The sequence below is a fragment of the Gekko japonicus genome, unplaced genomic scaffold (genome assembly GCF_001447785.1).
Source record: "Gekko japonicus isolate JY-2015 unplaced genomic scaffold, Gekko_japonicus_V1.1 scaffold3172, whole genome shotgun sequence".
In the NCBI taxonomy this organism is placed as follows: Eukaryota; Metazoa; Chordata; class Lepidosauria; order Squamata; family Gekkonidae; genus Gekko; species Gekko japonicus.
The window spans coordinates 1-15,644 of NW_015161504.1; the positions used below are offsets into that span (position 1 = coordinate 1).

Consider the following 15,644-nt stretch of genomic DNA (forward strand, 5'->3'; position numbering starts at 1 on the left):
GGAAAGCCAGGGGGCGGAGTCAGAAGATAGAAATGCTCCATCCAACCTGGGAGGGGGGAGTTGTCCTGCAACCTTCAGAGAGGCCAGGACCGTAAGTTAAATATAAGCAGCCAGTGTGATGCGGTGACAAAAAAGGCTAATGCAATCTTGGGGTGTATCCACAGAGGCATAACATCCAAATCGCAAGATGTCATTGTCCCACTGTATATTGCATTGGTCAGGCCGTACCTGGAGTACTGTGTGCAGTACTGGAGGCCTCACTTCCAAAAGGATGTGGACAGAATGGAGCAGGTGCAGAGGAGAGCGACGAGGAGGATCGGGGGCCTGGAGACCAAGAAGCCCTAGGAGGAAAAAGGCTGAGGGACTTGGGCATGTTTAGTCTGGAAAAGAGGAGATTGAGGGGGGACATGATTGCTCTCTTAAAGTATTTGAAGGGCTGTCACCTAGAGGAGGGCAGGGATTCTCCATAATGGGTTTAAATTAAGGGCAGGAAGGTACCAGCTGGATATCAGGAAAAGTTTTTTTGCAGTCAGAGTTGTGCAACAGTGGAATCAGCTGCCTATGGAGGTGGTGAGCTCCCTCTCACTGGCAGTCTTTAAGCAGCAGCTGGACCAACACTTGCTCTAGGCTAATCCTGCACTAAGTAGGGGGTTGGACTAGATGGCCTACATGGACCCTTCCAACTCTGTGTGATTCTATGATTCTCAAGTCCAAGCCTACTCTTCCATCAAGGTGTACCTTGCACCCATATCCTGTTTTGACCCTGAGATCGAGGGTACCTCGGTATTGACTGATAAGCTCTCTAAACAGTTCCTCAAGGGTTTATTTAACATGTCCCCCACTAGAAGTCCCCTGGTTCCCCCACAGTATTCACTGGCCTCATGTGGAAACCTTTCAAATCCTTGGCCACATGCCCTTTACACCAACTGTCTATGAAGGTGTGGATTTTAGTGGCCATTTCATCTGTAAGAAGGATTCGATACAGTTAACATGATTTCACATCAAGCACTGTAAGAAGGGTTAGAGAACTGGCTTCTCTGAGGGTGGACTCACTTCCTAAAGATTTTTGGAAAGAAGGCATTTCTGAGACCTAGCTTTGAGTTTATGCCCAAGGTGGTTTCAAGGTTTTACTTTGGAGATTGTATTACCCATTTTCCCCCCATCCCCTCCTCTGATAACGAAAGAGGATTACACTCTTTAGATTGAAGGTGAACTTTATTGCTTTAAGAGATCCAGATTGTCCAGGAATGCTTTTTTCATCTGTTATGCTGAGCTGGATGAGAGGGCTTCCTCCAAAATGATTTCTAGGTGAACTGCCAAAGCATTAAAGCTCTGTTATGCACTGGCCAGTCTTCTTTGCCCTCTATATATCTATGCTCACTCCACCAGAGCTCAAGCCTTGTCTGCAGCTGTCACCAATGGAGTCCTGCTTCTGGAGATTTGCAGAGCAGCGACCTGCTCCTTAGCAGACACCTTCATGAGGCATTACGCACTGGACCTGCAAACCTGCACAGAGCAACAAGTGGGAAAAGCAGTGCAACATTCTCTGTTCCAATGACCATTAGGAGAGCATCACCCCGCCTCCAAGTAAGTAGCTCACTAATATCCCCATGTGGGACTGCACAGAAGTAGGAAGATGGAAACATGGTTGCACTTACCTGTAACTGATGTTCACTGAGTATCTTCTGTGCAGGCACACATTCCCTCTCTCCTGTCCCTCTGTGAGCTTTCCCTTTCCTGGGCTTGCAGTGGCTCAGATGAAACTGAGGGAAGGGGGTGCAGCCAACTGTTTTGGCCAGAATGAGTCACTCTGTTCCAGTGCACAGTGCCCCTTAATGGTATTTTTTGCTAGGAATTCATCTCCGGCAGCAGGCCGGCATCCCAGTGAACTTGCACAGAAGACATTCAATGAATATAAGTTACAGGTAAGTGCAATCCTGTTTTCTCTTCCTTCAGTTTGTTTGCTTCCTTCCCCCCTCCTAGATTATTAAATGCTTAATTTTGCTTTGGTGAAACACTGCCAGAAAACAAGCAAGCAAATTAAAATCTGAGAATACAGTTAAAACCAATTGAAGCAACCAGTGATCAATCAAGATACAATCTACTGTCTTTTCACATCATGACCCCAAGTCCATCCATTTGGAGAGTTTGCTCCTTTGCACAATCATCTCTGTAACATGTTTTGCTGTGGGACTTCTTTTAAGGTATACAGCATTATGGGCAATAGAATGAATAGAATAGAATAGAATAGAATGACTTATGAATAACGTATGCCAATAAAGGCTTGTCAAATGACTTATGAATGACTTCTTATGTCAAATGATTTATAAATGACTTAAAAGGAAGTACTTCTTCACCCAAAGAGTGATTAACACATGGAATTCACTGCCACAGGAAGTGGTGGCAGCTACAAGCATGGATGGCTTCAAAAGGGAATTAGAGCAGAGGTCCATCAGTGGCTATTAGCCACAAGGTATAGATAGGGGCTCTGGGGCAATTAAAAGATGCCTGCTCCTTGGGAGGAAAGCGATGGTGAACCTAAACAGCATGATAAAAAGTAGAGACATCACCCTGCCAACAAAAGTCCGCATGGTCAAAGCAATGGTATTCCCAGTAGTCATGTATGGCTGCGAGAGTTGGACTATAAAGAAGGCCGAGCGCCGAAGAATAGATTCTTTTGAACTATGGTGCTGGAGAAGACTCTTGAGAGTCCCTTGGACTGCAAGAAGATCAAATCAGTCAATCCTAAAAGAAATCAACCCTGACTGTTCCCTGGAAGGCCAGATAATGAAACTGAAGCTCAAATACTTTGGCCACCACCCAATGAGAAGGGAGCACTCATTGGAGAAGACCCTGATGCTGGGAAAGATTGAAGGTCAAAGAAGACGGGGACGGCAAAGGATGAGATGGTTGGACAGTGTCATAGATGCAATGAACATGAAGTTGAGCAAACTTCAGAGGACAGCGGAGGACCAGAGGGCCTGGCGTGATCTGGTCCATGGGGTCATGAAGAGTTGGACTTGACTGTGCGACTGAAGAACAACAACTGGGGCAAGTGATGCTCTGTCTTCTTGGTGCTTGGGGGGGTCAACAGTGGGAGGGCTTCTAATGTCCTGGCCCCACTGGTGGACCTCCTGATGGCACCTGGTATTTCTGGCCACTGTGTGACACAGAGTGTTGAAATGGATGGGCCTTTGGCCTGATCCAACATTGGCATCTCTTATGTTCTTATGACTTGAGACCCACTTTCAGCTGTCCCCTCTGGCATGTCACCAATTGCATCTTAGTCCTTCTGGCAGCCAGCAGACTTGGAAGGTGGCATTGTGTAGCAATTGTATATGTTTTTGGCAAGAGGTTTGACAAGAGCACTGAAGTAACCTTGAGAAGTCTGCATTTGCTGATGGGTTCTTTTGGAGACAAGAAGGAAGACTTTGTCCTAGTGAAACTTTTTTTTTAATGGTATGCATAGGAAGGTCCTGGCTCAGATATCACACAACAGATACAGCCTCCAGAGGACACTCCTAAAGTCCTACCTCAGCAGTGGACGCAGCATTCTTGGGTTTCTGTCAACAAGATTCAAAGACTCAGAAGTGTCTTTCAAACACCATATCATTTTTACGTAGAGACTCTGTTCAGTTGGAATACTTACAGTTCTGGCCTCCATGTCACAAAAAGGATATGGCAGAGCTGTAAATACTGCAGGAGAGGACAACTAAGATGATTTAGGAGTCTGAGCTCCTTTCCTCATAGGTAGGGATCTAGGAATGTCCTCAAGAGTCTGGGTCTTTCCAGTTTAGAGAAAAGATGACTAAGGGGAGACATTATAGCAGTTCATTAAATTACTCATGGAGTGCGGGAGGTAAGTAAAGAGAGCTTTTTCTCCCTCTATAGTACTAGAACTCAGAGGCATGCAATGAAGTTGATAGTCAATAGATTCAGGAGAGCAAAAATAATTTCACTCAAGGAGTCATGTCAGAAGATATAGTGATGGCCACAGACATAGGTGGCTTTAAGAGGAATGATAGAATCATAGAGTTGAAAGGGACCTCCAGCATCATCTAGTCCAACCCCTTGCACAATGGAGGAAATTTACAAATACCTTCCCCCTCCACACCCCCAGTGGCCCCTGCTCCATGCCCAGAAGATGGCAGACAACAACAACAGCCTCCAGGATCCCTGGCCAAAACTGGCTTGGGGGGAAATTGCTTCCTGACCCCAAAGTGGCGATCAGCAATTCCCTGGGTGTGTAAGAGAGGGCCATGAGAACTAAGCACTGATGCAACCCTTCCTGCCCTCCCTCTCATGGTCTGCCTAAGGATATTAGGCAGATTCATGGAACTGTTGACCATCAATGGCTATTAGCCATGGTGAGTAAAGGTAACCTCCATATAAAGAGACAGCAAGCCTCTGAGAGCCAGTTTGGTGTAGTGGTTAAGAGCGCAGACACTAATCTGAGGAACCCAGGTTTGATCCCCCACCCCTCGATATGCAGCTGCTGGAGTGACCTTGGGTCTCTCAAGAGCAGTTCTCAAAGAGCTCTCTCAGCCCCACCTACCTCATGGGGTGTCTGTTGTGGGGAGGGTAAAGGAAAAGAGACTCTGAGTGAAGGGCAGGGTGTAAAGCCAATCTCATCTTCTATTCCTCTTCTTTTTCTTCTGAATACCAGAATTCTATCTCAGATGAAAGCCTTGGTGGTTTTGGCAACAGGTTGGTCACTGTGTGAAAAGGGATGCTGGACTTGATGTACTCTAATCCATGAAAGAGTATTCTGGGATAAAAATGTGTTTGTTTTTAAATTGCTGGACGAACCTTGTTTGTTGTTTACTTTCAGAAGATCAGCGTAGGGGAGTCAAAAGACTCAGAACTGCTTTTTGGTCTCTGTGTGTTTTCAGATAATGAATGACTCCTGAGAGAAGGGCCCTTGAACGGCATTACGGGGGGGGAGGGATTCAAACACATGCAAGTAAAGTAGATTGTGCAAGTGTTTAATTATATGATCCAAGAAGAACTCCGATCTCATTTGATGCAAATGCCCATCAGCTGCAGCAGGCATAGAAGAACCTAGGAGGCTTACACCTGTACTTGATAATCCATTTATTTAAAGGATTTGTATGCTCTGTTTCCCCCCACCCTAGCCATCAGGATCCTGGGCGGCTAACACCAAATTTACAAAAATCTGCCAATAATAATAATAATAATAATAATAATAATAATAATAATAATAATAATAATAATAATAATAATAGATGTTTAAAATATGGACTGTGTGCCTGCTTCATAATAGGTGCATGAACAAAACAGGAAATACTAAAACCAACACAACCAGAATTGAGATGAAATTTTGAAACACAAACATCAAATGAAACAGCCAAATGCAATCAAATGACTTTGGCAGGCTGAGTGTGAGCATTGATTGGGTGGTTTGCATAGAGGGGCTGGTCCTGCTTTTTGTATAGGGTTGGACCTGGCATCCGGTGTTCAGTTCTGACACAGAATCAGTCTATATTTTATTGGAATACAGGTCTGTTGCCAAGTGATACAGGTACATTGTCAGGAATAATGATTAGTGCAAGGGGATCCATACATATACTCTGATGCTACATTTAGCTAAGCAAATGAAATCCAAGCACGAGCGCAGGATTTCTCCCGGTGGGATATTACAACGTGAACGGGAGCCCTCCCTTCCCTTCAAGGTTATACTGATAACGCTGTCTGACTGAACCAGTTCGCACCCCTTATGTTACCCACGGTAGCTAAGCAAAGCATGCATGCGTGGCTGCGCAAAACTCAGGAACAAAGGAAAACAAAGAAAGCATGGGAGCTAGCTGACATTCTGCCCCCTCAAAAGAAAATCAGCCCCCTCCCAGAATGCCCAGGAGACCTCCTGGTTTCCCCGGGAGACATTCATGAATGTTATGCAAAAGGTCAGGGGCCCGAATATCCCTTTCTACCACCCATTCCCGGTGTTGGGGACCAAAATGCACCCACTCTAAAAGATAATATAAGCATCCTCGTTTCTGTTCAGAGTCCAAAATTTTAGAGATTTCATCATGTTCTTCACCCTCCACTAAGAGAGGAGGAGGTACTGTCAGTTCAGGGCACCATAGATTAGGAGCGGGACTGGGCTTCAAAAGGCTGAAATGGAAAACAGGATGGACATGTTTTAGATTTTTAGGCAAATCTAATTCCACTGTCACATCATTGATCAGTCTGAGCACTTTAAAAGGCCTGATGTACTTCTACGCCAATTTCTGAGAGGCTTACGAGAGTCTCAAATTCATGGTGGACACATACACAAAGTCTCCAGCCTGCAACACCCAACCCTCCACCCTTTTCTTGTCAGCCTGGTGTTTGTAAGCTGCCTTGGCAGCTTCCAGTGTTTTGCATATTCCTGGTCATGAGTCTCTTAGCATTTCACACCAATCCGCTGCAGCCCTTTACCTGGCGCCGTGGCCAAGAAGGGGACTGGGGGGCTATCATGGCCCAGTGCAGCCTTAAAAGGCGAAACACCCGTGGATGAATGATAAGCGTTATTATAACAGGATTCAGCCAAGGGCAGCAAGTCAACCCAATCGTCTTGTTGAAAGTTGGTGAAGGGGCGCAAATATTGTTTTAGGGTTTGATTCACCCATTCCGTGTGGCCGTCAGTCTCTGGGTGGTAAACACTCCTTAGGGCCCGTTCCACCCCCATAAGGTCCATTAAAGGTAAAGGTTCCCTTGCTCGAAAGCCAGTCGAATCCGACTCTAGGGTTGTGGTGCTCAACTCCATTTCCAAGCCGAAGAGCCAGCGCTGTCCGAAGACGTTTCTGTGGTCATGTGGCCGGCATGACTAAATACCAAGGCACACGGAATGCTGTTCCCTTCCCACCGAAGTGGTACCTATTTATCTACTTGCAATTTCTTGCTTTCGAACTGCTAGGTTGGCAGGAGCTGGAACTAGAGACGGGAGCTCATGCCATCTTGCGGCACCCGGGTCTCGAACTGCTGAACTACTGACCTTCCACAGCCTGCAGTTCAGCGCCTTAACCACTTGAGCCACCGCAGCTCCATATAAGGTCCATTAGTTCCCCTCAAAACTTTGAAACAAATTGGGATCTGCGATCCATTATTATCTTGTTTGACAACGTGTGAAGTCTAAACACATGTTGGAGGAAAGCTTTCACTAACGACCGGGCAGTTGGCAAACTGGGAAATGGAATGAAATGAGCCTGTTTGAAAACAGGTTCATGACTACCCATATTACAGTCATAGACTTGCTAGGAGGTAAGTCAGTGATAAAATCCATAGAAATCACCTCCCATGGTCTACTGCAAGTCGGTATAGGTTTCAGGAGCCCTGGAGGATTTGGCATGAGTGCACATACAGTGATAAATCCTTGCGCATTTGTGGCCACCAGAATTGGCACTGTAAAAGATGCAGAGATTTTACAAAGCCCAAATGGCCAGCCAGCTTAGATCCACGAACAGCGGCTAACATGTCCCCCGCAACAGTTTTGAAACAAACAGTTTATTTTCTTTATACCAGCAGCCATTGTCCCATTGTTCCAAGTCCCCCGCCGCCCTCACTTCCTCCACGTCAGATTTCGAGAGGGCAGAGGCAAATTTGGCTTCCCAGCCCCCCACGGGAGGGGAAAGGGGGAGGTTTTCCCTCGCTTGCCGTCGTGTCGTCACGGCTCCACCCAATTGGGAAGGAATAAACATGGAGTCTAGTACCACCTCCCTTTGGCTATCATGTTGCAGGAGGTGAGACAAAGCATCGGCCAGGGAGTTTGACTTGCCTGGGAAATGGTGCAACGTGAATTGAAACTTTGAGAAAAAATCAGCCCACCGAAGCTGCTTGGCATTCAAGTTGGGAGGGGTGCGGAGCACTTCGAGGTTTTTATGATCAGTTCAAACCTCAAACGGTACTCGCGCCCCCGCCAACCAGTGCCTCCATGTGGAGAGCACCAGTCGGATTGCTCCTGCTTCTTTATCCCATATGGATCAATTTCTTTCTGTGTCATTAAATTTGCGGGAGACATATGCCAGGGGATGGAGCTTGCCATCTGCCCCTTCTTGCAAGATTGCACTCCCCATAGCGACATTCCACACATCCACTTGGACCACAAATTTTTTCATTTGGATGCGCCAACACCAGTTCTGTTGTAAACAGAGCCTTTAATTGATTGAACGCTTTTTGGCAATCGGGAGTCTACTCCAGTCTTGCTCCGGGCTTAGTAACATCTGGCCCCTTCCCTTTGGTTTTCAATAAGTCAGTCAGGGGCAGACTCACTTGGGCAAAGTTTGGCAGGAAATGTCTATGGAAATTAGCGAAACCTAAGAAACTCTGAAGCTGCCAGCAAGTTTTGGGAGCCTCCCACCCTAGCATGTCTTTCACCTTCCCTGGGTCCATCTCTATCCCCCTTTGAGAGATATGATAGCTGAGAAAGTCAATTTCAGTCTTATGGAATTCGTAGTTTGATAGTTCTTAGCAAATAGTTTATGCTTATGTAATGTCTGTAGCACCTCTCTCACCAACTGCATATGAGAGGCTTTATCGGGGGAGTACAATAAAATGTCGTCCAAGTAGACCAGGACCCCTTTGAACAGGTACTTGTGCAACACTTCATTTATTAGGTTCATAAAAACTCCCAGAGCCCCCTGGAGGCCGAATGGCATCACCAGGTACTCGAACTGGCCTAGGGGGGTGTTGAAAGCTGTCTTGTACTCATCCCCCTCCCGTATGCGCACCCGAAAATAAGCATCTCGCAAATCAAGCTTAGAAAAGATCTTTCCCTTGGCAGCTTCAGCCAAGAGATCTTTGATAAATGGCATGGGGTAGGCATACATGGATGAGACTGTATTCAATCCACGATAGTCAGTACACAGTCTTAAACCCCCCTCTTTCTTTTTCCAGAAGATGACGGGGGCTGCAAACGGGGAAGCAGCTGGCCAGATAAATCCCCTGGCCAAATTTTTATCTATAAACTTCCACAACTCTTTTTTCTCACCGAGGCTCATAGTATAGAGCTTCCCCTTCGGCATTTTATGCCCTGGCAATAACTCGATCGCGCAATCAGAGTTGTGGTGGGGTGGGAGCCCATCAGATTCTTCCTCTTCAAACACCTGTGTTAAGTCTCTATACTCCCTCTTTCATCGAGGATCCATCCATTTGGGTAAAAATTAAGGGGTCAGCCAATCTAACCACGGCCGCCTCCAGTCCCGACACTAAGGAGGGGTTGATCAGATCCCGCCCGCATCCTGAGTCAATGAGGCACCAGACCCTAATGTGTGTTTCCATGGTGGGGTTCATGACTGTAACACTCACAAAAAAAAGGGGTGGATAGCTGCTCACCACTTTAGGCACCTGTGTGGATGGGTCCTGCTGCACTGCGCCACTTACAGCAGGACCTGGTCTTTTCCTGATGGTTCCATCTCTTCCTCCTCGCTTCATCCTGGCTCGAGCACTTCCACCTCAGCTTGCAGAGCATGGGGGGGTTCTGATTTTCGCTGTCCGCTTCTTGGAGGGCATGTCGACTCGCCGCTTGTCACCTTCTCTTCCCGCCAACCCTGTAGCCTTCCCCACAGGGCAGTTGGCCATGAAGTGGCCCCATTCCCCACATTTCAGACACAACCCGTTTCATCCGCTGCTCTCGGACCGAGACTTTTGGCGGGGCTGGTTTTGCCTTTGGGTGGGGTGTCGCTGGCACCCTTTGCACCCCTACCGCATTGTCCAAACGCATAGTGCCAGTCTGCTTTCGGCATACTCTGCCTCCTGCATCCAGGTGAGCAAGGTTCTTGGGTTCCTGGAGCTCATGACGGTATTTTGGATTTTAGTATTCAGTATTCAGTCCCAACCAGTACTGCTGAGCTAGTTCTAGGTTGGACCAGTCATGAATTTTGGCAGCTTGCCGTTGAAATTCCGTCGAGTATTCTCTCACTGTTAATTTACCTTGCTTAAATGTGCGGAGGAACACTTCCGCCTTCTTGGGAGTGGTGTGGTCCTCGAATCGGGCTCGCAGTGCCCACATGAACACATCTACGCTCCCCAGCTCCACCGCATTCAAGTTCTGGAGACTCACATACCAGCTTGTTGCCACCCCCCAAGATCGGGAAGCGATAAAGTCCACCTGTTGTTCCTTGTCTGGGAACAACTGAGCCCACTGTTCCACAAACTTCATCACCCGCACAATAAAGGAGGATACGCTTTCTGGATCACCATCAAAGGTAACATCCAGTAAATCCTTGGGTTGCGGCATGGCTGGTGGAGCCACCCAGACCACGGTTAGCGACCCCAGGGGGGGAGGAGGTGGCAGCGGCGCTGGCAGCGGCGGTGGAATCGGGGGGGAGAGGCGGTGGTGGCAGCGGAGGAGGCGGCGGAGGGATCGGCGGGCCAAGGAGGGATTACTGGGGAGCCCCATTGGACGGCCAGCTGAGTCTGCACCGCCTGGGCCACTGTTCTCGGTAAGGTCTGGAGCAGTTGCACCATATCCCGCATTATTGTGTGGCATTCCAGTTCCAGACCATCCAGCCTCCCATCTACATCCCTTCCCGGGATTAACAAAGACCTCGATGGGAACATGATGGGTCTGCTTGGGATCACTCCGAAGCTCCCCAAGCTCAGCCGGGGGTCATACACACTGTGCCGACTCCAACTCCCTGGCACCAACCAAGTAGTCTGCATGGAGTTTCACAAATTGCGGCCCCAATCCCGATCCTTGCGGCGGTAGGTTACTCCCTTCCCCAAATGCACTGGGATATGCATTGGGATTTTGGGCAGGGGCCGGGGAAGCCGGCAGCGGGGCTCTCCTGGCGTCCCTCGAGCCACAGCGCTTATGTGCGGGCCCGGGGGATGCGGCAGCGGGACTCTCCAGCCTCCCCCGAGCCGCAGTGCTTCTGCACGGGCCCAGAGAACACAGCGGCGGGGCTCTCCGGGCTCCCCTGAGCCACAGCACTTTTGGCACAGGGAGATAGGGGCGGGGCTTGCCGCCGCCACCATTAGCACGGGCTCCTGGGTTGCTGGAGTGGCGCTCTGGTGTGCTCCGGCCCCAAAAGACCCCTGGGCATTGGCACCCAGTTACCATGCTGTCGGGCAAGAAATCATCCCTGTGAAAGTGTCTAATGTGTTTTGGGTCTTTCCCACAAATGGTGAAGTGAAGTTGGATTAAAACAGACTTTTTTTGAAATGAGAACTAGAAATGTCTGAGGCAGAATGAAGCCAGATAAATGTATGAAACAAGGAAAGGGCAGGTGGCTTAGGAACGATCTGAATAAATATTGCACGTTGTGAGAGGGAAGCCTTCTGTCCCCTTAGTTTGGTACAAGACATCCCTCCAGTTACTTTTCTTTATACAGACTGATGCCCTAATTGGTCTTCACATTTCCCCCCATTTCCTATTCAGCTAGCATTAGCATAATTATATGTTTAAATAAATACTATGTTAAAAGTGAACTCCCAGTTTGTTCAGTTTGTACTAATGGCATTAGCTTTGATGTGGGTTACCCCAGAGTAATTTTAATGCTGTCATTAAGAAACAGGAATAATCAGGGTGGGGGAGGGGGCAGGCAGAATTGTCAATACAATTTTTAATTCACCTGAGTTTATATTGGTTAGAATTATTGCCTGCCCTCATTGACTTGACTGAAGGCATTTCAAAAAGCACATTTGGGAGATGCCTTTTACTGCTGTTGAGCAAAAGGAAGGGACGGCTAGGGGCATAAAATTCTATGGGTCTGAGCTCCTTCTTGGAATTGGGAAACCAAACAGTCCAGTGGCCCATCAGAGAAAGGGTTAGAGTGAGAGATCTGTGATTCTCAGAATGTTTTCCCCTCTTACCCCATCCCTCCCTTGAGCACTCCTAGTCCAGCCCTTCCTTGATATTCCATGCTTTGTTTTGCTTTGTTCTGGGTTGTGTTGGTTCATTTGATATAATGTATGTATGTAGAAAATAGAGAAAAGAAATGGGGTATCATATGTGTAATAAGAAATTCATTGTATGGAAGGAAGGAAGTAGTACCAGGTAGTAGGTCCTGCTAAACCATCTGAGATCATTCCTAAACTCACTTGTTCCTCACACAGAAGTTTCTCCCCTGTTTATGCCGCAATTATGTTTACTGTAAGCCACTTCATGTCCCCATTGGGAAGGCATGTGGGAAATAAATAAATATGCTGCACATGGAATATCCAGAACATCATACGCAGCCCCAAAGTTATACAGATTACTTCCCACCAGAGGCCTGGTGTTGGCTCTCACCCAGAGGTCATTTCGGGGGGGAATGTGGGGGAACGCAGTCCCCCCGGGTGAGGTGCAGGGGGCGGGGCACATGACAAAGCCCCGCCCCCTGCTTCCGGCCGCCCCGCTTCCAGCCCTCATTCAGCCAGGAGGAGGCAGGAGAAGAGGGAGGGTAAGTTGCTTCCTCCCCGCCTCTCCCCACCCCTGCCTGCCTGGGGCCAGGGAGGGCCTTGGCGGGGCTTCCTTGCACTCCCGCTGGCCTTGCAGGTCCACTGCTGGGCCCATGATGTCAGGGTGTGTGGCATATGCTAATGAGTTATGCTAATGAGTTCCCCTAGCTCTTTTTCTACGAAATGACCCCTGTGTGTTACCCATTTACTTCCCCCTCAAAATCAATGCTTCTTTGGGCTTTTTTGGGTGGAACTTTGACAAGGCTTAGAATGAGACCTCCTGTATTCCTGTGTTTCTGCCATTAGGGAGAAGATGCCATTCCATCATGTCACAGCTGGCTTGTTGTACAAAGGAAACTACCTGAACCGGTCTCTCTCTGCTAGCAGCGACAGTGAGCAGTTGGCCAACATCTCCGTGGAGGAGCTGGATGGTAAGGAGGAGACCTTCTTTCCCCATGGGAGACGTGGTGGGAACGTCTACTTTTTTTAAGGCAATTTCTTAGAAATACACGGGGGAAGCTGAAGGGAATGAAATAATAATAATAATGAAAATTATTTCATAAATAATATTTTTTGAAGTTAATTGCGTCATAGAAATAAATATAATATAAACAATTGTAGAATCAGCATTTTAGGTTGGCACATGCACTCAGCATTGAAGTTACAATAGCACAAGCAGAGAAATATAAAACTAAATTTAGGCAGAACTTAAAAAAAATCTTTGGTAAAATAATTCTTAAAACTTGGCATTAAAAACTATATAGGGGTGTAGTCTGGTGTTTCAAGGGGTAGGAAAGGTCCTGCTTCAAAATAGCCAGCATGGTGTAGTGGTTAGATTCACCCTGCCATGGAGGCTTAGTGGATGACCTTGGTCCAGTCATTACTGCTCTCCCAACCTAATTTACCTTTCATGGTTGTTATTGTAAGGATAAAGAGGAGGAGGAGATGTTGTAAGTGGTGACCAGAAAAAAGCCTACAGAAAAAAACCCATGGCCATAAATGCTCACAGGAAAAAATCCCACGTGGAAAAATGCCCACATGGAAAAATAGCATGTAAAGCGCCATAGATATTTATAATTGTGGATAACCATTCATCTCCATTTATGAGAATGAACAGGTATTACCTGTATTCACATGCAACAATTTGTGTTGTGATTTCATCAAGTATAATCCTATATATATAATTGTCTTACACGTTGGCGATTTCCAGCTCTCCCATTGGCTGTGCTATACACTCCATCAGCCATTGGCCATTCAATCGCCACTCAAAAGTACTTGTGTGCCATTGGCTGGGGGCTGGGTCCACTCCTGTGGGGACTAATTTATCCCTCAGTGGCTGTTGCTAGGCAACCAAGCTTGGTTCTGTCAGTAAAAAGACAAAGGAAGGAAACCCTGTCCAGGCCTTTGTGAGGAACTCATTGGGGCCAGGCCTGACTAGGGTTGCCAGCACCAGGTTGGGAAATTCCTGGATATTTTGTGTTGGGGTCTACAGAAGCCAGAGTTTGGGGGGGGGGAGAGGCCTCCGCTGAATAGAATGCCATAGAGCCCACCCTCCAAAGTAGTTATTTTCTCGGGGGGGGGGAAGAGATCTGTTGTCTGGAGTTCAGTTGTGATACCTGGTGATCTTCAGGCTCCACCTGTGGGTAGGCTACCCTAGGCATGGTGGTTAGCGCTTCAGAGCAGGGTTTGCTAGACCCAGGTTCTTGCTGTAGAAGTTGAGAAGGTGATTTTGGACCAGTCACAGACTTTCAGCCTAACCTTCCTCACAGGCTTGTTGTGCAGATCAAAAGGGGGAGAGGAGAATGATGTAATCTGTTTTGGTCTCCACTGTGGAGATTCCTCCTGGGGAATCATTGCTGCCAATCTCCAGGTGAGGGCTGGAGATCACTCAGAATTAAAACTGCTCTCCAGATGGTGGACATCAGGGGCAGATAACGGTACGTTGATGGTTGGCTGGGAAGGAGATAGGGTTGCCAACTCCATGTTGAAAAATTCCTGGAGACTTGAGGGGTGGAGCCTGGAGAGGGTGGGGTTTGAAGAGGAGTGGGAACTCAGGTACAATGCCATAGACTCCACCCTCCAAACCAGCCATTTCCTCCTGAGAAACTATTGTTGCCATTTTCCAGATGAGGACTGGAGATCACTAAGATACCTGGCTGTTTTGAAGACCTTTTTGCAGGCATACTATTTTCTAGTTTTCCCACAACCCTATGAATGAGAAACAGAATTTGAAAAACCATGCTTTACTAAATTAAAATATTTCCAGCATCTAATTTTTGCAAGAGGAAAACGTGTGGAGAGCTTATATATGTAAAAAGTCTTGCTTTCTTCAGGGCCTGGATAATAAAAGGCCTGGTACACACCAAGCTACTCCTTTTATATCTCTTGTCCCTTTATAGAAGGCCCCCTTAGGTTGGTAGCAGGCCAATCGGATAGAATCAAGGTACAATTTCTCCTTGCGTCACGAGATCCGGAGATCATTGAACTGACCGCTAAGTTTCTCCATGGTTTTATAAAATGGAAGAGTGACCCTGATCATATTAATGTTTCTTAATTTATAAGTCTAAAAACTTAAGTTTAAAAGTTTAGAATGCCAATTTATTTTATGATTCAGGCATCTTTTGTATGGTCAAATCTAGCTTGTGACAACTTGAGTTAGGCCTGACATAGCCACGACTATCTATTTTATAATTTCTTTTGGATTATATTATTGGTAAATGCTTCTAATATTGTATGCCAATAAAAGGTATTTGAATTGAATTGATATCTCTGGTCCCATTGTGAAACTAAAAGATCAGCCCCTCCCAACTACAGGGACTGGTGTGATCCATCAGGGTTCTTCTTATGTTAATTATGTTACCCAGCTTCCTCAGCTGCTGCCACTGCCTCCTCCTCTTTCTCTTTCCTAATTAGTAGAAGTAGTTAAGGCCTCATAGATCTATGAAGCTTAGCTTAAGATAACAACCATAAGACAACATTAAATAACAAATAACAACAGAAGTGGCAACCATGTCCTGTAGTGACCTTAATTTTCTATTCCACAGCAGTCATCCCAGTGTGTGACAATACTCCCTCTAAGATGTGGAGTCCTGTGAGCAAAAATTCTACATTGTGAGCTACTCGCACAGTTTGGTTTGTGGTTCGTTCCATGCATGGTTCACAAACCACTGTCACAAACCTTTTTGTGCTAGATGAAACAGTTTGGGTCATGAAATGATAGAATGCCCCCCCCCCCAGTGACACCAAACTCACAGAGATCTCCT

General features: G+C 47.0%; 1 protein-coding gene across 2 annotated transcripts in view; it reads left to right on the forward strand.

The window, feature by feature from the left end:
- The first annotated feature begins 12,694 nt into the window (after window positions 1-12,694).
- The window catches only part of CALN1 (calneuron 1), a 145,777-nt gene continuing 142,827 nt past the window's right edge, over window positions 12,695-15,644 (forward strand). For both annotated transcript variants that reach the window (XM_015429214.1, XM_015429215.1), the window contains exon 1: window positions 12,695-12,812. In XM_015429214.1, the coding sequence (XP_015284700.1) occupies window positions 12,695-12,812 (118 nt within the window). The remainder of the gene's footprint in view (window positions 12,813-15,644) is intronic.